Source organism: Myodes glareolus, chromosome 1 (assembly GCF_982192425.1).
Source record: "Myodes glareolus chromosome 1, mMyoGla1.1, whole genome shotgun sequence".
In the NCBI taxonomy this organism is placed as follows: domain Eukaryota; kingdom Metazoa; phylum Chordata; class Mammalia; order Rodentia; family Cricetidae; genus Myodes; species Myodes glareolus.
In genome coordinates, this window is record NC_142026.1 from 85,054,592 (window position 1) to 85,076,805 (window position 22,214).

A 22,214-nucleotide genomic window follows, 5' to 3' on the forward strand; every position below is an offset into this window, starting at 1 on the left:
CTCTGTCTTGCTGGCCAGAGGTCACACTGCCGACTAGCTAGCATCTCTCTAGATGAACGCTGCTGCTTCTGGTCTCAGCGTGGCCTGCAGGTGGTGGCATGGGTTTCCTCCAGAAGGGTCACAGAGTCTGACGTTCAGTGCCAGCTGCACTCCATGTCATGGTACTCATGTAAGGATTAGAAGACAGCAATGGTTCCAGAACAGAGAAAAACCTCATCCCACTTTTGAGTTGTGTTTGGTGTGTATTAGCAGGCATGAAGGAAAATGCTTATCTAATGATTTCGAAGAGCAACACTGCTTAAAGGGCATATAATGTGCTTTGTGATTGGACGCAGTCACTGGGACGAGTCGCATTGTGAGTAACTTTGTGTAAAGTTAAGATATCTCTTTTAATCACATCTGGTAAAGTGACACAAAGACCCTCTTTCTTATACACCAGATTGGCATTTTCCAACTGAGGGACAAGGAACAGTATTTAAATACACCCAGAATATTCTTCTCAAAGCCTAAGTTTGAGGAATCTTCATTGTTCCCTCAGAAATTACCAGAGCGGGGCAGGGCAGAGGGAGGGTGCAGGGGCTGGGAAATATTGCAGGCTCCCGTGTAGGGGAGCCTGGGTAGATGACTCTATCTGGGCATTTACTTGTGTAGTTTGATTTCCACAAATACTCTGTAACCAAGTCAACACACGGACAAATCAGTGAATGATCTTAATTTCTCCAGTTCAGGTTTTTTTTTTGGGGGGGTGTGTTTATGCAGTTTTTGCGTGTGGTACAAGCATGTAAGTGTGTGGGTGTGCCCATCTAGGCACGTGCACTCGGAGGCCTGAGGATGACCACTGTACTTTCTGTCTTTCTCTGGCACCATACCATCTCTCAATAAACCAGAAGCTCACCATTTTGGCTAACTTGGATGGCCACTGGATGTTAAAGATCGGCCTACTGCTGCCCCCACCGCTGGGGTTACAGGCACACGGAGTCTTGCCCAGCATTTTACATAGGTGCTGTTACTCAAACTCAGCAGGTCCTTGGGCTTGCACAGCGAGCGCCTTGCCTTCAGAGCCATCTACCGAACCCCAGTTCAGAGGTTTTTAAAAATAGAAGCAACCAAAATGAAAAATCTCAATCAGCTCTTTACCTGAGTAGTAACAGCGGAGATGGTGAGCCATCTCCCTTAGCTGCATCCCTTGAAGTGAGATGAGGTGGATGGTCAGCCTCTTTTGGGTGGTACTAATATGCTAATCGTTTGGAAACTAACCTACAGCATAAGGAGGGTTAGTCTTCGTTGTGATAGTCATCCGCATCCTGAGGGCTGCCTCTCATTGCAAAGGAACCAAAACTAAAGCCTCCACTCTTAAATAGCATTTATTAGTATTGCAGTGGAGTCTCCCTCAAGGTCTCCCATTTATTTAAGGATATATGTTATGGTTAGAGAAGCAACTTCATTATTATATATGAGTATGCCCAACTATGACCCTTACTCAATCCAGGGGTCAAATATTCACATCATGTGCATCACCATTTAGTTTCTTATCCAAACATGCCCCCTTCTCCCCCCTTTTAAAATATGTGCCTTGATCAAGTGGGAAAAAAACTGAAAGAAACAAAGCATCAAGGGCTTGCTATAAAGGAGAAGCCTAGAAAAGATAAAACCCCCATGGCATTCTGCTCAGTTGCTGTCTGTGAGCAGAGGCACAGTGCTCACGCGGGCAGCATTCTGCCCAGTGGTTTCTTGGTCAGGATGGTGAGAAAGCCCTTGAGGTTTTCTGTGGCTGTTGGGAGGAGGCGGAAATCCCATCTACTGAATCCACTCGATGTTTAGGCACCGCGCTATGAATGCAAACATATCGGAAACTTCTTCTATCACTTTGGCGGTGGGTTTCCCGGCCCCGTGGCCAGCCTTGGTGTCCACGTGGATCAGCAAGGGGTTGCTCTGCTTCCGGCTGCGGCCCACAATGTATTGGAGCGTGGCGATGAACTTCAGGGAGTGCAGCGGGACCACCCGGTCATCGTGGTCAGCCGTGAGGAGAAGCATGGAAGGGTACTGGGTGTCATCCGCCTCCGGAAGCTTCACGTTATGCAGTGGTGAGTATCTGCAAGGCAGAGGAACTTCCGTGAGGTTGGACACCAAGAGCAGAGTTACCACAGACAAAAGGACAGCGCTGCACCAGGATTCACGTGCTTCACCAGCCTGACCACTGCCGAGGAGGGCTGGAGCTAACAGCACATGAGGGCCACCATTTAGGCCAGGATTGTCAATGGCTACTGAAAATTGGGGAGCTGGGTCAATTTATTTAGCTCTAACCTTGAAGGCTGAATAAGAAAGGAAGTCATGGGGCTGGTGAAATAATGGAACTGTTTCGAGTTTACCATCTCTGTGTTGTTTATCTCTTGGCAGAAGGACCTGGCACCTGCCATGTGTCTGTTCTTTAGCGGATCTAACGCTTGTACCCCAGGGAAAGGCTGCTGCTTTAGGAAGGACACACCTATTCTCTGGGACTGGCTGCTAACCTGTACACTGAGAAGACCTAGCCCCAAGGTTTGGCCAATGGAGAAAAAGTAGTAGAAGACACTTCTAAAGCAGAAGGTAAGGTGAACTGGTGAGTTCATTAAGAAGGGCTTTAAGAAAGAAACAGAGTTGAGTTATAGGATGCTTGCTAACAGTTTAATGAAAGGAACATCTAGGTATCCTTTCTTTACATTTTTACCCATTATTAATGCTCAGTTTTCACAGTTTTACACTAATGGATATAATAATTTGTTTCAGAACAGACTGAAAGTGTAAATTTATGCTGGAAACAGCATAAATTCTGCTTAGCTTATCACATGAAGTCAAGAAGCCTGAGGCTGTAAGGTGTTGGAAGGCAGTGGGTCCATCTAACCAACCCCTGCATAAGCGTTAGCTCTCTGCATAGCGTGGAAACCCTGCCTATTAAAATTCAAATAACTTTTGTGGGTGAACAATTCCCGTTAAGCTACCGGAGCCCCTGCATGACCCTCTCTAGCTGATGTGCAGGGCTGAGCTGTGTGCTCACTCACTAGCTGCAGGGAAAAGGAAGGTTCAGTCTTGAATGAGCAACATCAGAACACTGAAATTGTTAAGCAGGAGTGCCATAAATTCTTCTAGAAACTTCCTTTTTAAAACTATTTAGGAAACATCAGATGCTGTGGAGTATCTTTCTTTTTTTTTTTTTTTTTTTTTTTTTGGAGACAGGGTTTCTCTGTAGCTTTGGAGCCTGTCCTGAAACTAGCTCTCCTCGTAGACCAGGCTGGCCTTGAGCTCACAGAGATCCCCCTGCCTCTGCCTCCTGAGTGCTGGGATTAAAGGCATGTGCCGCCATCTGGTGCTGTGGAGCACTTTGACATCTTTGATACACAATTCAGAGTTCATCATTTTAAAGGTCTTGAGCCTCTAGGTCCTCATTTCTACTTCATCTGAATTATGACTTCTCTGGACACAGTTACACCATGAACAGCAGTGAGTAACCACAGTATCCATGTAGCTTTCTTCTCTTTGAGGATGAAGTGCAGCAGTTTCAAAGCATTTAATTAGACACGTCAGATGAAGTTCTAAGGAGGGAAGTTAGTTACAAAAAACAAAGCATGACAAATTAAAAAATGTTTTGAATCAGAATTTATGATTTTTCCGAGAAGACTGCGATGAGAAACGAGTTTCTTGTACAGCCTGAGGGAATTCCTAACCACAGCTGCTAAGTGATCTGCAAATGTCCCGCGTGGGCCGTGAAGAGCCAGAGAGAAGGGAAATGTCTCATTTCCTCACCGCTGTCCTCAGAGCTGCCGAGGGTCATGAGTAAAGGAAATGTATAAACCAATGCCTCTAATTCCAAATATTTGTGGGTACAAATATTCGAGCATAAAAATGGTTTAACTGTGTTCTACGTTCCTAAGAAAGGCAATGTCTCTACTGATATAGTTGTAGACCATTCTATCTGAACTCCAGTAACAAAGGCTCCTGGCACAGAACAGGAGACTCAGGCCCCTCTTCCGCCATCAGCACCATGGACTGCTCGGCTCGGCTCTCTGCTCCCAGTGTCTCAGAGCAGGCGAGCTGTGAGCGGTCAGCACTTCTCCTGGGAACACTGGGAGAGAATGACAGCCACCATTCTTCTATTTCTTCTGAGCAGAACTCAGTCTCACACAGCTACGGGGCTGAGGACTCCATTTCTTCATTGCTATGAGTCACAGTGAATCTCAGGTTCCAGAGGACCCTTTTGCCACCTGAAAAATCCCTTCTTCATAGTACAACCTATATTAGTGTTTGACAGGAATCTTAAATAGCCATCTTTATGGAAAACAGTAAATCTGGGGGTTTGGCTGTGACTCAGCAGTAGAACGCTTCTCTACTATGTGCAAGGTCCTGGACTCAATCCCCAACACCGCAGACAGACAAAACTCAGGAAGACAAGAGGGCGCCGTCATCTCCGTGACGCTGCAGTAAATTACATGCAGTCAAAACACCAAATGCTAATCCTGTTGACAATGGTCACGATTAAGATAGTAGATTTTGAATAGCATAGGCAAACATTAAGGAAAACATACTTGAGAAGCCATTCGAAGTGTTGCTTGCTGTCTGAGCACCCATAATCAGTGGTCCAGGCATGACCAATGGTAAACTTGTGGAACTTCAACATGTCCATCACTCCAACCTGGGCAATAACACAGCCGAAGAGGTCTGGACGTTGATTTGCACAAACAGCTAAAAACCAAGAGAGAAAAAGAGGGAAGATGTTTATAATTAAACATCTAGATGAACCCAGTGCTTCATATCTTCAGGACGCTGGTTGTTTCATCCCTAGAACACAGGCAGAAGTTTTCATAAATGATTCAGGCATGAATCTCCAAGCAGCCCAAGGGAGAAGGCGGGGTCTTCCCAGTAATGGAGCATTTACTCCCCAGAAACACAGTGGGAGATGACCTGCTACGTTACTGGTTGGCGTTTCTCCGAGCCAAGTTACTTTCCCGGGTGATGGGGATGGGAAGGACTTGTTCAGATCTCAGGACAGTTCAGCGCAGAAGAGGGGCTGAAATGCAGCTCTAACCAACGCTGGTACAGTCTATCCTGTTTTCAGATGTTTTGTTGTTGCTTTGTAGCAGAAAATCTACGGAATATTTGCCAAGTAATAAAATAGACGATTTCTAAGTAATAAAACCAAATGTACTGGGAAGAGACCTGAGTGAGCCGTTAACAAATCACAGCAATCACTGTTGCTAAAGAAGGTCGGATGCCACGAAGTGGAGCAGGTGCCCTAAACAGCAGCCAGTGAGGCTGGTTGGAAGCCCACGAAGGCCACATGACTAGGGGTCAGTCAAAAGATCTAGACTATTCCTGCCTCTGGTAAAATCCAGAGTTCACACCCTATTCTAATTAGATCACATGCAATAAATAGCACAGAAGTCTGAGCCATTCCCTTTGAAGCCAGATCCTCTTGGAGGGTTAGGAATGTGCATGCCCAGAACGAGCATCCCATCACCTTGCTGCGGCTCTGTCTTTGTGGATTTCTCAAAGGACTTGGCTTAAGAGGGACAAAGCAAAACCGCAGCAGAGTTAGTGGTGAACCTGTAGAGTGCGACACAGATCACACGGCCTTTACAATGGTCTTTCCCGCTAAGCGTGGACTCACCTGTAGTTCTGTGGGCCCTCTGATTTGTAGCTCAGAATCTATTCAGACTCTAACTACCTATCTTCCAGAGCCACAGTGTGGTCCAAGCCAGTGAGGTCTCTCATCTGCTCAGTTTCTCGGCCCTTACCTTCTCCCCATCGGTTCAAGACTCCCAAAGCTTCCTGCTTCCCAGAGCAGAGAGAGAACTCAGGCTGCATTCCAAGTCTGTCCTTTCTGGGTTGGCTTTGGGACACCTACCTGAATCCATGAGGACATGAGCCTCCAGCACCTCTCACCTAAATAGTCTGTGTTAGCCTGCAGGCCTTGGTTTGTGTTTGACTCATCTGAACAGAAGCAAAGCTCCAGGAAGATAGTGACATCTGTCTTGCTCACCCATCTATGCCTGACACCTAAAGACATGCTTGGCATCTCTTGACAACTAAGAAAATTTGTGAGTTGCCCCATGTGAGTCCTAAGAATCCAACTTGGGCCTTCTAGAAGATCAGGAAGTGTTCTGAAGAGCCGAGCCACCTCTCTCAGCCTCACCCGTGCCAAATTTAAGCAAATTATTCTGCACAACTATAGTCTGATATTCATGAGCCAGCTGTGCACTTCTTTAGCAGGGCTTGGGATTTACGCAGGTCACGCATGTCAGGTATCACTTTACTATCACCAGCTATGAAACATTTGGCTAAAGACCGTGCTCTATTGGGGAAAGCGGAACTACAAAAATTCATGTGTGCACATGCTCCAGATGTTTCAAAGATAAATGAACATTCAACCCTCAACGCCCAAAAATAGTGGGCGGAAAACGGTCATGTACTGTGCCGCCTGCACATGTAACAACATTAAACACCTCAAACCCTGGGCTCATGTTCATGAGTATGCCAAGTGCTACCGAGGGAACAAAGAGTAAAATTTCACTAACCACCAACTTAGAAACGTGCCAGGCTATTTCCTGTGACGTGACAGGAGAGGGCTATCTAATCCTCAGTGTTCCTTAGATGTGGACAGCACATCTGCCTCGCAAGGTGCTCAGCAAGTGCCAGTATTCACACCAACCACTCCCTCCACTTCTGCATTACTACTAAAGTACGGGTTCCTCATGTGTACCCCTCTCTATGTTCACGGCATTTAGCTTCACACAGCATAGGTCACGAGGCTCACATCTTACTAGGCCTGAGTGGCACCATCAAGGGATATCAGGTTCAGCTGAGGGCTGCCACACTGTGGCGTTAGCCCGTAGAGAGTAGAGCAGTCAGGGCAGGCGATGCTCAAATGCAACTGAGTTCTGCAGTCTCTGCACCACTCCCATCTGTGAGCCTCCGGGAAAATGGAGCTAGGGGAAAGTCCTAAGAGAGGTAGCTCGTGACTGAAAGAAAAAACGCAGCTCTCACCCACTAAGAGGCCTCCATTGGAGCCTCCGTTGATGGTAAGCCTCTTGGAGGACGTGTAGCCTTCTTTAATGAGATACTCGGCAGCACACTGAAAGTCATCAAAACAGTTTTGTTTGTTGGCCAGGATACCACCTGTAAAGTGAGAGACTGCAATTAAAAAACAGCACAAAAAGCAAGTCTGAGCTATTTGGAGCTTTCCACTGCTGACCGATGTCAACAATGACTACATAAGCCACATTGATAGAGATGACTCAATTTAAATTTTATAGACTATGGAAATCTCAGCATTTCCACATTGCAGGCCCATATAGTGAATTTGTATGTTATTAACAAACTATACAACTGATAAGGCAAGAGCCTCAAAGAGCAAAATAGGATCTGCTCGGTGAAAGAGGCCATCAAAAAGAAGCTGGATGAGAAACGGACCAAGAAGGCCCATGCCCACCTAGCACACACCACCAGGGCCGTACCTGCTTCCTGCCCTGGAGAGCCACCCTCCCTCTGCAGTGTTGTGCTCAGCCGCTAATTTAAAGGGAAAGCTGAGACTGGGGGTGCAGCAGCAGAGCACAATGGGGACACCTGACTGTCACATGCCTTCCCAGGGACCATGGCACATCATCACCTATCACCTTTCCTATGTACGAAACCAAAGAGAGTCCTCAGAGGGAAGGTACAGGTGAAGGCCTCAAAGATGTCTGAAGCAACTGCCTCGGAATGAACAAAGAGCAGACCCAGATCTAATTAGATATTCAAGATTAACCACTTGTGCAGAAATTCAATTAAACATGAAGCAGTGCTACAGAAAGAATTTTTTCACATCAAAACAAATGCTATTAAGATTTTAATAAGCAATTACCGGTGAATTAGAACAGCTAGGATTACTTAGTTTCCAGGAACAATACCATTTGGTGTATATGTCTATTTTTAAAAGTGCATTACATTTTAAGCTCAATGAGCAGAATGAGAATTAGACACATCAGTGTTCTGCATACCAGGCTATAACTGGAAAAGGTCCCCTTCTGGTCCTTTCATTAGCTTTTTGAAGCAGTCAGAAAGTAATCTGGCTGTAGTCAAGCTCCAACTTGTCCACTCCCAAGGCTCTGGACAACGGTTGGGCTAATTAATGAACGCCTGTAGAAGCAAACCAGGGCGAGCACATCCTGTCTTTTAGACCACAGGGTCCATTCTCCCAGAGGGAAAATCTGGGAGCTGGAGCTGGCTTCAGGATCACAGTCTGTGGTTAGGATGTGTGTATATGAATAATGACACACAAAATTAGGTGCGTGAAAGGGCCTTTGACTTTGAGATGTAGGTCAAATTTATGCTGTGCATACATTTTCTTTTCATTCTTTCAACCATCTTTTCATACCATGGTATGTATTCAGTGTAACTGAGATCCACCTACTCTCAAGTCAAAAAATCACACAGTCACTCCTCTGTTGTGTCAAATCCAGTGACAACTGGGTATGGCAGGAGTAACCAGTCATGCTGTGATGCTGTCAGGGAGTCTAGGAGGATGTGCTGGCTCCAGGGTCAGGCCTTGGCCCCTGCAGCATTTCACGACCTACTAGGCACATAGAACCATCATTTTATAGGTTCACTCTTGTTGCTGAACTGATGTGGGGAACCAGGCCTTGGAGAGCGGAGAAGAAAGCTCTCAGATGTTCCTGCAGTGAAAGAAGATGCCTGTCGGTTGGTGCTGATGACACCGTATTGTAAATGCTGGCAGAGTTTGGGAAGTGTGAGGCTGGACGGAGAGTTGTCTTTGTTCTCCACCATAAGGAAACAGATCACAGTGAGTGAAGAACAATTCTGGTTGCACAGAGTCTGGACAAGATGTGAGAGGCTCCAGAGGGAAGGAAGGGGCAGGGATTTAAACAAATGACCATCAGTAACAATCCCAGCCTCTAGGGAATGAAGCTGGACTGGTCCATGAGCTCCACGGGGCCAGGAAACAGATACAGAAAAAGCAGAGAAGAAAAGGAGCTAAATTCTGGTGTCTAAAGGCTACTCGGCCTTCCCAGCACAATGCTAGGACATGCTGGTAGCCATACAGGAAAGCAGTCATGTCACAGGGCTGTTTCTTCCTCCGAGCAGAAATGGCCTGCTTTATGACCTCTTCTGATAGCCAGATGATGCCAAACTGAAAAAGCAAGGCCTTCAGGAGGCGAACTAGACACCAGAAGCCCCCACAATCTCCCAAACCACCTCAGGTGTTGCTGAAAAACAAAAATTCCATTATGTTTTATGAGGACTATGTCTGAAAAATTGTGCTTCATTATCCGAGGCTACCAAGGAAAACAACATATGAAGAGAGCTGTTTTTACTGGGGGAACGGTTTGTGCAATGTGTCGGAAAAGGGCTCTCATTCTGCCAAGAAGCTCTCGGTTCTCTCTACCCCAGCTCTTTCCAACAGGAAGATCAGCATGACCTAGTCAGGTCAGACTCGGCTCTGCAGAGAAAACACCCCACCTTTGTGCCACGTCTCTCCGTATTCACCACCGCCTCTGATGTTAGCCACTGCGAGGACGCCGCCCATGTGTCTCACAAAAATGAGCCTGGACACGCTGAGGAACAGTGAAGACAGTTTAATCTTTCAGCAACTGCCAACAAGCCCCAAGACTCTTCCCTCCACCTCAAAGTAAAATTGTATCCTAAGAACTCTCCATGCAGGACAGCACCCAAATAGAGGTCAAATAATTTTATATTACTTGATTAAAGTGGAAATCATGTAACTTCTGATTACTACTTGCTTGCAAAGCTCACACATGTTCATTAACAGTACCTTTCACTCTTCTGCACTGGCAAATGATCCACTGTGAGAGTCACAGTGCAGACATTACACAGAAACAATCAGAGACCCCATTTCACACTGACTACCATGGCAAACATGGGCCAGGCGACTCCCAGCCCCTCCCGACAGCAGACTACCATGTCTAAACTGCTCAACATTGGATAAAGCAAGCTCCCCTTGAGGACTTTAACTGCACATCTTAGGAAATTTAGATGGCAATTAGACAATAGTGGATGTGCAAGAATGGACATCATACAGAATGGGAGAGGAACAAGCCTCGAGGCTGAATGTTCTAGAAATAAGACACTATAGCACAGAGTGTCCAGAAAAAAAAAATACTCAATCTCTTTTGAAACCCTGGGTTTGTTTCTTTTTTCTTTTTTACTCTGACCCTAATGGTGTACAGTGATATCTTTCTGTTAAAAGTATTTTGCTTTAAACACTATTTCTGATGTTCTCCTTCTTCCTTTTGTGAGGGGTGAAGGAGGGGCCCCTGAGGAGATGAAAGGGAGTCGGAGTGAGGTAGATACAATTAGACTAATCGTGACCAATTTGCCAAAATGACTTAATGATTTGGTCCTTTACATTTTCAGGCACCTCGAACAGTTTCTCTCTTGAAACTATGACATCCACTACAGGCACGAAATGGCCTGGGGAGTCTCTCTTGATTCCTAGCCTAGAGGTCTAAAAAGAACTCACTGTACAAATGGAGAGACTGCTAGCTTTAGACACAGCAGACCCACTCAGGGACCACCGGGGTGAAGGGGATGTGGAACAGTGTGCACGTGTCCTGTTATCCCTGGAGGAACCATGTGTCACCATTCCTGACGTAAACAGCATTCTCACTGGAAATGCTATATAGAGTGGCAAACAATGCCATATTTAGGCTAATCTAATAGATACTGATTAGCTTGAGTTTCCAGATAACTGCCTCAGAATCAACGTGGCCTGCGACTGACCACTGAGATACGGCTGAGATAGGAGATGGCAGCCCAGAGAAGGGTTCCAGGCAGACAGACTGCTACTTTTAGCCTAAATCCAGGCTGTGCACCACCACAGCACTCTACTGGACCCACACCATGAATACTGCTCTGTACAATGATTTTATACAACCTGCCAACCAAGGCAAACAACCACCTCCTCAGTGTAGTTCAGTCTCATTTAAGATTCTGAGGGCAGGGACCATCTTTTAGCTTCATTAAATCTAATATCATGAGCAGCTTCAGTTACTGGATGTCCACAGCAAGGCAAGAGCTTTTGTGCAGTCAGGTTTAGGGCAGCTGGCTGATGGGTGTGAATGAATGTGCCCCAGCCATCATTAGTCCACCAGTCTCCTCACAAATGGAAAGGATCCTGGGCCAATCATGAACCAGACTTCAAATGAGGCACTATTCATATTGCTGCTTGATGTACGAACTCCTTTTATTAAAAATACTCAAGGCAAATTCTATTTCATACTAGGAATGGGATCCTGAAGTTGCAAAACAAAACAAAAAAACAAAAACAAACAAACAAAAAAACCTGACAAACTACTTAAACAAATAATAGCAATGGACATATAGAGATGTAGGCATCCATTATCTGAGAAATAATCACAGAACAGTTTAAAATGGATGACCCATAGACTACTCATAAAATGTGTTTATGGCTAAGAATTAACAATTTATTTTAGGCCTCTGCTTTGAAAATTCAATCATTAGCTATGAAGGCATTCCTCTGAATAGATGAGAAGGTAGTGACATGCTAGCCAATGACATGCCCTGAGGACAGGAGTGTCTTCTTCAGACCTCAAATGATGGTAACCATTTCCAATCAGGCATCTGTAGACTTCACAGCTACTTCTGGAACAACCTATCCTATTGAGGGCATCAAGTAACAACAACAACAACAACAACAACAACAACAACAACATGATGGGCTTGTGAAGGTCCTATGGTTCCTAAGCAAAAATTCAAGAAGTTAAATAAAAGTCCTGCCCTTAGCAGACCCTGCTGTGTGCAGAAGATCACATACAGGTCGTCAAGTGTCCCGTGCTTACCTGTAGTTGGGTGTGATGGAGATGTTGAAGCCACCATAGCCATATAAGAAAGCAGGATGTGAGCCATCCAACTTTATGCCCTTTTTATGCACTATAAACATTGGAATCTTGGTGCCGTCCTTGCTAGGGTAGAAAACCTACAATAAAGGAAAGCATAAGGCTTAGCTACAGCATGGTGTGGAAAACACATACAGGACTTTAAAGTTGAAAAAAGAAACAGTTGTTGAATTCTCGGTTCAATGTGTGCAGCAGCATGGGGGAAATCTAGTACTACCGAAGGGCACATGGGACAGCGAGACACATTTTCATTTCTCAGAGACAGGTGAGCGCAGAGGTGTGGATTGGATACCAGGAGAGGAATCAAGCCTGGCAACCTTCCCTTAGCCTCAGTTTTAGTCTCCCCGTGTGTTCATCACACCCATCTCAGGGCCTTCACGGAGCCACAAGAGAGAATGAGCGTTCAGTCCTTGCTGCTCACCCCTCAACCCTGGAAAGCCAGACTCTGCCAATCAATTTAGTCTCAGGAGACTTCTTGTCTTGAAGACAAATTTCATGTTCAACTTCCTCTCTAAAGGTCAAGACACTCAATATGTCTTCATTTTTCTATGTTCGACTATTAAACAAATGTTAGTGAGAACAAAAAAGATTAACTGAGTGAGCTGACAAGGACATCATGAAATCCTATTATTCTTGGCTAAACAAAGCCATTTTCTCAGGGTTGGTAATTAAGCCTCATAAACCTTTTCTAAATCTGGGCTATCTAGGATAAGTTCAGCCAGCATTTTCATATTCATTACTTTTGGGATAAAGAATTAAAAGGAAAGGATAAGGAACCCTAAATGCTACTCCTGTGATAAGCTACAGACTGAGTGATAAGCTACGGACAGAGATAAACAGAATCCCGTAAATAGCTTTTTCTTTGAGCAGACGTGGTATTTTTACCCCAGCTGACAATGGGAAGAGGTGGCTGGAAAAATCCTGTTGACCTTGGTCACACTAGAGGGCATTGAGCTTCCAGTAGTTCTCAACCTGTGGGTCTCAATCCCTTTGGGGGTTGTATATCAGATATTTATCTCACAATTCATAACAGTAGCAAAATTACAGTTATGAAGTAGCATAGAAAGACTTTTATGGTTGGAGAAACTGTATTAAGGCAGCATTAGGAAGGTAAGAACAGATAACATATGCTCTTTTATTTTAAAGTTACCACATCAGAAGCTTTTTAGGGTACAGCTCTGCACCAGAAAGCTACCCCAAAGTCCTTGGAAACAGAGGGAGCAGGGAGAGGGGAGTGGGCAGGACAGGTGTTACAGGGTAGTAGTATCCTGGCTATATTTTTTGTTGTTGTTTTTGGTCAACTTGACAGAAGTTAGGGTCATCTGGAAAGAAGAACCTCAGCTGAAAAAACAAACAAAATAAATAAAAAACTGCCTCCATCAGACTGTCCACATGCAAGTCTACAGGTTATTTTCCTGATTGCTGATTGTGTGGGAAGGCCCAGCTCACTGTGGGTGAGGCCACCACTAGGAAGCTAGTCCTGGATGGTAGAGAAAGGCTGAGCCAGCCCTAGTTTCTGTCCTGAGCTCCCATGCTGGCTTCCTTGGTGATAAACAATATGGAGGCCAAATAAACCCTTCCACTCCCAAGCCGCTCTTGGTCATGGTGTCTTCAGCACAGCAATAAGAAGCAACTAGGGCAGTGTCAAGTACTCATCTGGTTTTGAACAATTCTTTTTTTAAACTTGTCGATAAAAATAAAAAGAAAAACACAACAACTTTGTTTTTGATTGCTGAAAGAAACACTGCTGAGACACGGACTAAATCCGGCAGTATAGGATCCTGGGAGATGTTCTGCGGATTCTGAATTGATCAGAGGGGAAAGTTTGTGTAGAGTTACGCTGGGTGCCACTAGTGGAACATAGCTGTGTGGCAGGGACATTGCTTCTCAGGAACAGAGAGGAGGAGCCACCTGAGAAGCAATGGTGTCTATGGCACAAAGGAGAAGCTGTGCCCCATCACAATGGAAACTTGGTGTGCAAAACTTGGTGTTCCCTCCAGCTATGCCCAACTGCATGAACTGTACCCAGTCCCTGCTCAGCTTCCCCTCCCTGAAGCTCTTGGCTGTCACTCAGGCAGGTGGACAGATGTTCCTCTCTCTTCAGACCCTCACATGCTCCCCGCTCCCCACTGTATGACACTTCAGCTCCCCCATAACCTTTTCTGCTCCATCCTGTGAGACCGCCAATGTCTAGAGCTGTCCTGCCACCCCCAATCTCACCTGGCTCTAGGACCAAAGCATACTTCTAGAGTGTTATGAAAAGCCCAAACAAAGCCCCATATGTCCTCAGTGAAGACCCTAAAACATGGTTTAAGTTGGTATGGTTCTGATGGTACAATAACAGTATTTTAAACTTTCAAAGTTGAAAGACAAGCAAACACCCTGTAAAAAGGCAATTTCTTTCTTAAAATACATGCACTGCTCCTCTTCTACTAATAACTGAGCCTAAACTAAAGCACATTTCACCATGCAAGCATTTTGGAAACTGTCATTAAAAGTAGTCAGGGATGGAGAGATGGCTCAGCAGTTAAAGCACTGGCTGCTCTTTCAGAGAACCTGGGTGGATTCCCAGCACCCACCTGGTAGCTCACAACCCTCTGTAACTCCAGTTCCAGGGGACCTGACAACCTCTTCTAGTCTCTGAGGGCACCATGCACGCTCAAGGTACAGAGACATACATGCAAGTAAAGCAACACAATAAAAACTAAAACACAAGAAAGGAAGAGCAGAAAGAAGGATGGATGGACAGAAGGAAGGAAGTTAAGTAAGTAAGTTCTCCAGGCATTTCCCACCACACACTGGCTTCCTGTTGAGGCCACTTTGCTAGATGAGGAGAAGCCAACAGATTCCTCCCTTCACAAACAACACCATACACTCTACATCAAGTGGATCCCAGAGGATTTTATCATCCTTTTTGGCTGGGGCTAAGCATCTATGAAGAATCATTTTATGTTCCAAGCGGCACGGAGCCCCAGACCTTCAGAACTGATACATTTTCTGAAACTTGCCAAGGCAGTCTATCACTTTTAAGGCTCTTAAGTCAGTCAGTCGTTTGTGCCTTCTTTACTGTCAGCTTTCCTTGTTCTTTCTTGCCCAGTTTAGGATTCCTGGCCAGTCCTGTGACTGTCATTAATTCCTGAAACCCTTTCATTCTCATCTCAATCCATTGGCTCCTTTACTCCAGCAGTGGGCCAGACACCAGGGAATGACAGTCGCTTCATCACAATTTAGCAGCGCATGAGCTTAACTGGCCCTGAAACTGCAATGGGGCTCCTGCTCCATGGGAATCCGTGTATCTCTGTTCATGTGTCTTCCCTAAATGTCTCCTTGCCCCACCCCTCCCAACCACCGTCCAAGTCGATCTAGGGTAACTGCTTCCTAGGCTTTCACATTCGTTCATTCTCACCACTCCACACTGGCACCCCTCTTCCCTTTCTACCTGACCCACCTGTCCCTCACTTCCTCCTCCACCACTGCCCTCTTCCAATCACCACTTAAGCTTTGAACTTTCTCCCTTTCTGGGGCAAGTAAACAGACTTAGGTGTCTCCAACAATGATGTCTGTATGACCCGAATTCAAGCTGAATTTTACCTTCAGCTTCCTTTGGACTGACCTTACCTGGTGTCACCCAGACTCACAGGACCGACCTTACCTGGTGTCACCCATACTCACAGCTTACCCATCACCTGCCTCCTGGATGTCTCTGACTCTCCCTGCTCTTTCAAGAGTCATCAATGAGGACTCTGGTCTTTCCCTCACCCATCTACACAACCACTATTCATGGCTATATCCTTCCCCACTTTTCCATAAGCCTGGAAGCAAGACTGTATACACAAATGAGGGGCACCTCAAAACATCTCTCCTTTCTCTGCATCTGTTCTTTCAGGATATCCACTGTGGGCATTGCCCTACAATGGGACAATGATGCTTTTTTGGGGGGAAATTTTTAATGGACAGAACAATAGCTTATGTGGAGCTAGCAGGTGCCCACTGGAGAGGCAGGAAAAGCCTGTCAACCTAGACTAATTGCTTATCACATGCCTGAGGACACTGCCTCCACCTTCCTACCAGGGGCACAGCAAACGGCCATCCAACAGATCTACTTTTCAACGAGCCTGTGATGGAAACATTTTTTATTTGAGTAGATTTTAAGTCCCACCCAAGAGGCTATGTGGACAGATGTCATTTGGAAGCATGGTTAGATCCCGAGAAAGCTATTTTACACATGAGCTTTCATCAAAGATAATGCAAACAGAAAACAATGGCAAGGCAATCCAGAGTTAAACCATGAATAAGAAAGCTTTTTCCTTTTGTTTTTCTCCCCCTTCAAAATTTAATTATTTTGGAGTCCTGAGGAGCTTGAGGAGAGGGCTCTGCCCTTTGTTGCTGTAAAGAAAGAGACAAATGGCAGGCCTTCTCTTCAGGTCCAGGGCCCTGACACTGCAGGACAGCCAGCCTGTGCAAAGCTCACCTGCCGTAAGTGCCCGTCCTCAGTGAGCAGCTGAGTGTATCTCTTGTGATCAACCAGCCCACCCAGACCCAGAACTGGGTACCCAATTCACCCAGACCAAGGACTATGTACCCAGTCCACCCAGACCCAGGACTGAGTACCCAGCACACTCAGATCCAGGACTGAGTACCTAGCTTGTCCAGACCCGATACTGAGCACCCAGCCCACCCAGACCCAGTGCTGAGAACCTGGCCCACCCAGACCCAGGACTGAGCACCCAGCTCACACAGACCCAGGATTGAGCACCCCGCCCACCCAGGCCCAGGACTGAGTACCCCATCCACCCAGGCCCAGGACTGAGCACCCCACCCCACCCACCCAGGCCCAGGACTGTCCTTCCCGTATTTATCAACTTTGGGAGGGCGGGATGGAACTTAAGAGCCACCTGTGAACAGAAGGTTCACAGGCAGAGTCTATGCTAGACTGCTGTGGAGTGTCAAGGATGGATGGGCATTCTTACGTCAAGGGAGGTTCTGACTTCCTCCCGGGAATCTCCACAGAGCCGTGGCCTATAGACCAGCCTGTTTTCATTAGGAAGTGCCGACAATGTGTGCGTGCTACGCTCACTGTCTCAGTGGCCGCTCCCCAGTTAAGCCTGGTTATACGTTTCTAGAGAAAATGAGATTTTTCCTGTTTCATGTTGTGAATTGTTTCACGTTGTGAATAGAAATAGAAAAGGCACACTCAGCGCAGGAGAGCAGGGTGTGCTGGAGGCACACCTGAACCTAGGGAGGCACCTTTGGTGGGTCACCTGCAACAGAGTCAGGAGCATAAAAAGCCTGGCAAGACGACGGTGGCTATGTGACAAACAAACAAACATTGCAGACCCAGTGCTGTGATCTCCTGTGACCAGTGAGAACACACCAGAGGACATTTTCAGTAAGTGCAGGGGAGGCCCAATGTGCAAGAAGCTAAAGGAAGCGCCTCCTGCTGAAGACCAGGGGAGAATGCCAGGGGAGAATGTGGCTGTCTGCTCACAGCACACATGTGTGCCCTCTGCTCCTGCATGTGACCAGAGGTTGCACACAGAGGGTTATGACCACTTGCCATCAATCAGTACCTGCTAAGTGAATAACAGAAGGAGAATTGTATGCTGAACAAATGTTCTATCTAAGACAAAATGCCTAGGTCAGCTCGTTCCTGGGGCTCAAACCATTCGTGTCCCTTGGCACGGCAGCCTGGCCTTCCAACAGACTCCCACTACGTTCAAACTGTGGGCACCTCTTCCCGGATTTACCTCTCAGACTTCCCTTTTCAAATACGTATTTATTTTAAGGTATGTTTATGTGTGGGGCATAGAGGCCAGAATAGGGAACTGGATTCCTGACCACCAAGGTGGAGTTAAGGCAGTTGTGAGCTACCTGATGAAGGGTGCTGGGAATCAAACTCAGGTCCTCTGGAAGAGCAGAAGGTACCCTTAACCACCAAGCCATCTCTCTAGCCCCCAAAGCCTCCCTTTAAATGTGGGTGACTCCCCATTACAGACCTGTTTCCATTCCCTCCAGAGCCAACACTGCCTTTGCCCTTGATGAATCCTTTCTAGCTTCACCACCCTCCTGTCTAGGGAAAGCAGCTGTTCCACAAAGCCTCAGTTCCAACGCCACATTCCTTAATTACAACTGAACACTCCGATACCCCTGGCAGCTCATTATACCAATCCTTCCCCCACATCCAGCTGGAGACACTTCAGAGTTCCAGGTCAGGCAGGTGTGCTCTTCCCTTGAGAATTCCTATTACATAAAAAGAAACCTCAGCTAGTGCATGACCATTCACTTCACTTCAGAGCTTGTTAGAAAGTTCCCCCTTACCTGACAGTGTTAAAACATCACCCGGACCACAAGACAACAAACAAACCAGGACTGGAAGTTAGGAACCCTCGGAGACCAAACCAGTACATCCTACGCAACCTAATTAAATATAGCTCCTTATGTTCAAAAGCAAATACTAGGGGCTGGCCAGATGGCACGGCAGGTAGAAGGTCCTGCTGCCAAGCCTGATATTCTGAGTTCAATCCCTGGGACCCATGTTGTGCTGACAAGCTAAAGTCATCTGAGAGGAAGGAATCTAAGTTAAGAAAATGCCTCCATAAGATCAGGCTGTAGGCAAGTCTGTAAGGTAGTTTTTGATTTGTGATGGGGGGGTGAGCACATTATGGGTGGTGCCATCCCTGAGCTGGTGGTCCTGGGTTCTATAAGAAAGCAGCCTGAGGAAGTCATGTGGAGCAAGTCAGTCTGTGGCCTCTGCATCAGGTCCTGCCTTCAGGTTCCTGCCCTGTTTGTGTTCCGGTCCTGACTCCCTCAATGCTTAACATCGATATGGAAATGTATGCTGAATCAACCCTTTCCTCCCCAACTTCCTTTCTGGTCATGATGTTTCAGTGCAGCAATAGACACCTTAACTAAGACACAGGTCAAGGAGGGGGTGAACCTACGCCAGCCAGTTGACCTCTGCCTCAACCCCCCTATCTCCCATCCACGCCACAAAACAAGCAGTTGGTCTCTCTAGTTTTCACAATAGGGTTTGCTTCATTTGTAACTTTATTAAAGTGCACACTGGCGAACTTGGACTTGTGGAAGAACACCCTTGTAGTGCTTACAGTGTACCACACTAGTTTCGGGACTGGATTCTCTCCTTTGTAGCAGGGGCCATTCTGACACAAGGAGGTAACTGGCCCCCTAAGTGTGGTCAAGAACTCCTGCAATCCCAGCTCGGCGAGCAGAACCATCATTTTCAGACCAGCCTGGGCTACAAGTGAGGTTCTGTCTCAAAGAAGGAAAGAGATAAAAGCAAAAGCAAACAGGAGAGAAAATTAACCAGCCCAAGCCACACATCCTGTAAATGATGTGGCTAAGGTCTAAGGATTTCTGGCCCCAGACTCCATGTTCTTAGCCACTGTCGACAAAGAATTAGCTAATCCCTGGCCACTCCTTCAGGGGTGCTCCTAAGACCTCTTTGGGGCTCCTTCCGGGCCTTTCCCAAGGCTGTGCATCTCTCTGCCTCTGCACTTAGCACGGTACTTAGAAGAGTCTGTGCTTAGAACATAGGCTAGATAAGTGCAGACGCATATCCCAGCTGGGTCCTGCAATAAAAGTAAGGATTTTAAATGGCCTTTCATTAAAAATCTACACGCATACAGTAGCCTACAGTCTGGCCACAAAATGCTTTGCTGGAAAATAATAAAATTAGGTTTGGCTGAGGACTGAAAAAGATTATATAAAGTTTTTAGGGTCACAAGTTCCCAGCTTACTACTAATAAAAATATTTAACATCTGACGTTTTCCTTATATTTTGCTGTTGACCGATGAATTTAGCAATCCAGGGCAGAGAGCTTTATGGATCTTAAACTGTTTAGCTCTGGTAATTTATTGCAAGGGATTGCACCTGCATCATGAGGCCGACAAGGATCTAGAAATTCATTTTAAATCCTCATTAACTCAAAACTATAGCAGGACACTTATTTATTCCATTAGAAAAACACAATAAATAACAAAGATGCTCTGAGTAGAATGTTCAATTACAGAGGAGAAGGGAACTGTGTGGCCGGTAGTTATTCACCCCTGAAGAGGGCAAATTGTTAAAGACAGCCAGATGTTAGTGAAGAGAAAGGGGAGTGAGGTCTGTGGGGTCCGTAGTGGTACGGGAGGATTAAACAGGATACATAAACAGTAGCCCTGAATCCTAGACATATAATCCCAGCATAGCATCTATAACCATTATTTTATTTGCACAGTCAGCATAAAACTCATATTCAGTGTGAGATATTGAGGAGCAAGAATACACAAAATAGTTTTCTTAAAACAAAACAAACAAAAACAAACAAACAAACAAACAAAAACAAAAATCCCAAATGGTCAGAATCTGAAAGGGGTGAGTGAATCTGGTATTGGAAAAACCTAAGGCTGCTATGATTCTCTGGTCTGAATCTTTTGGATGACACAAACGTCCAAAATAGATTCCCCCATATGAGTCAGAAGAAAGGGGTCCATGATGGATGGTTTCAAGTTACTTAAGGAACAATCTAGGAGCCCAGGGGCACCACGGCTCTGCAGCCCCCAACTGAGAAACGTGAGCAGGTCCTTGAGGCTGGACTTGGATGCATGCTGGCAGTGGCAGGCTGCAGGGCAGTTGTCAATTAGCAGGGACTGCCCAGGGGTGCAGAAGCAGCATCACACTGCAGCTTCTAGGAGGTGGCTCACTAGGGGGAAGGGAAAAGAGGGCTGCTGAGGAGGACGGCAAATCACAAAGTTCAAAATTCCTGCTGGGAGGGTACAAGATCAATTCCTTTCTGAGTTATATTCTAAATTGGGCTGTGCAAAGTGTCCCTTTGTATTTGTACATGCTGATCTCAGGAGAGAAACTGTATCCTTAGCCTGAGAGCTAGCATGATAAAAAGGTTTTGTCTATTGCTTTGAAATGTTCCTAAACACGGAAAAATATACTCTTAACCACACACAGCCTTTTTATCATCAGTGGTAATCAAGGAAACGAAAAGGCAGGGATGAATAATGGAGCCGTATTCATGGGTGTCTTGAATAGAACATCGGATGCCGTACTGATGATAGATAAAGCACCAGCGTGTGCAGGAAAGCTGCCTATAAAGCCAGCACACACTGAACAAAAATCCCCACTGAGTGAGCTCCACAGAACACTCCTGACGGCTGACACACAACGCTGGGCTCTACTGGAAACAAGTGGGCTCCCCAACCCTACCTACCCTACGGTGCTGTTTCCATCCCCTGCTCCAGGTTGTGGAGGAGAGAACCGGTTGGTGTCCCCATCACTGCTCCTCCCCCAACACTTCTCCCTGGCTCCCACAATGCACGCTGTTCAGGTTCCTCTTCCTTCCAGGTACCTTTCCTATTGGAGTCCTTGCAGACCTTACACTCTACTGGAGTTTCAGCCTGTATGTATGTTCCAGGAGTTCTCTGAGCATCTGGCAGGTAGATGACCTAGGGCGTATCCCACACAGGCCCTTTCCTTGCTGCCTTGCCAGAGACAGACCCAGCCCATGGCGTCTGGATGTGGGCTGCTTTCCTGTCACTGGTTCTAGCTGTGCAGAACTGCTGTATTCTTCCCTGCTGTGCAGGCCACCCTCCTCTGGAACACTTCCTAGGTACTGCTTCCCAGAGTGGTCCTAGACACTACTCCTCTGGGCTTCCTTAGGACCTAACAACTGCACCCCACCCCACCCCCACATACACATTAAATTGTCAGATACGTTTTATTACTTTCCCATTTTCCCTAGTAAACTCCATCTTTCCTTGCAGCCTCGGCATGACCAACACTGCCAGATAAAAGGCACAGTGCTTAAAAAGGGTCTAAGGAAGAATTATCGGTTTCACCCTTCTCCACACCACCATTCCCACTCACTCAGGTGAAGCAGGGGTGGTGGTGTACAATTCCATACTATTTACAGCACGATGTATCAGCAGAGCGACCACCATCTTTAGCATCCTTGCATGGGGAGACTTTGGGACCTTATTTAGGGTAAAGCCAGGAAGAAGGGCATTTTGCAAGAAACACAAATGCTGCCAGGAATCATAAAGAAAGTCTCATTTTGTTTCTCTTAAAGCGAGGCGGCGCTCTTTCTGTTTTGGTTATAAAGCAGGGTGAAAATCATTTCTAAAGACTAGCTCTTACAAAAACAATGCCACAGAAAAACTGGAGCGAATGTCTGTTTTGTTTCCAGTCTGTTCTGAGTGGACCAGACCAGGAGAACAGGGAGGTGGTCTAACAGAAACGCTGCGGGAAGGAACGGCCCTGTGATGCCAGGTTCCTGGCGATAAGCATATTTCACA

At 46.2% G+C, this 22,214-nt stretch overlaps 1 protein-coding gene across 2 annotated transcripts in view; it reads right to left on the minus strand.

Annotated features, from left to right (window-relative positions):
• Positions 1-1,348: 1,348 nt before the first annotated feature.
• Positions 1,349-22,214, minus strand: part of Prep (prolyl endopeptidase) — a 106,193-nt gene continuing 85,327 nt past the window's right edge. For both annotated transcript variants that reach the window (XM_085691058.2, XM_085691055.2), the window contains exons 11-15: positions 11,850-11,986; positions 9,490-9,584; positions 7,018-7,149; positions 4,560-4,716; positions 1,349-2,092 (exon numbers count right to left, since the gene is read on the minus strand). In XM_085691058.2, coding sequence (XP_085547184.1) covers positions 1,798-2,092; positions 4,560-4,716; positions 7,018-7,149; positions 9,490-9,584; positions 11,850-11,986 — 816 coding nt within the window. In that variant the 3' untranslated portion in view covers positions 1,349-1,797. The remainder of the gene's footprint in view (positions 2,093-4,559; positions 4,717-7,017; positions 7,150-9,489; positions 9,585-11,849; positions 11,987-22,214) is intronic.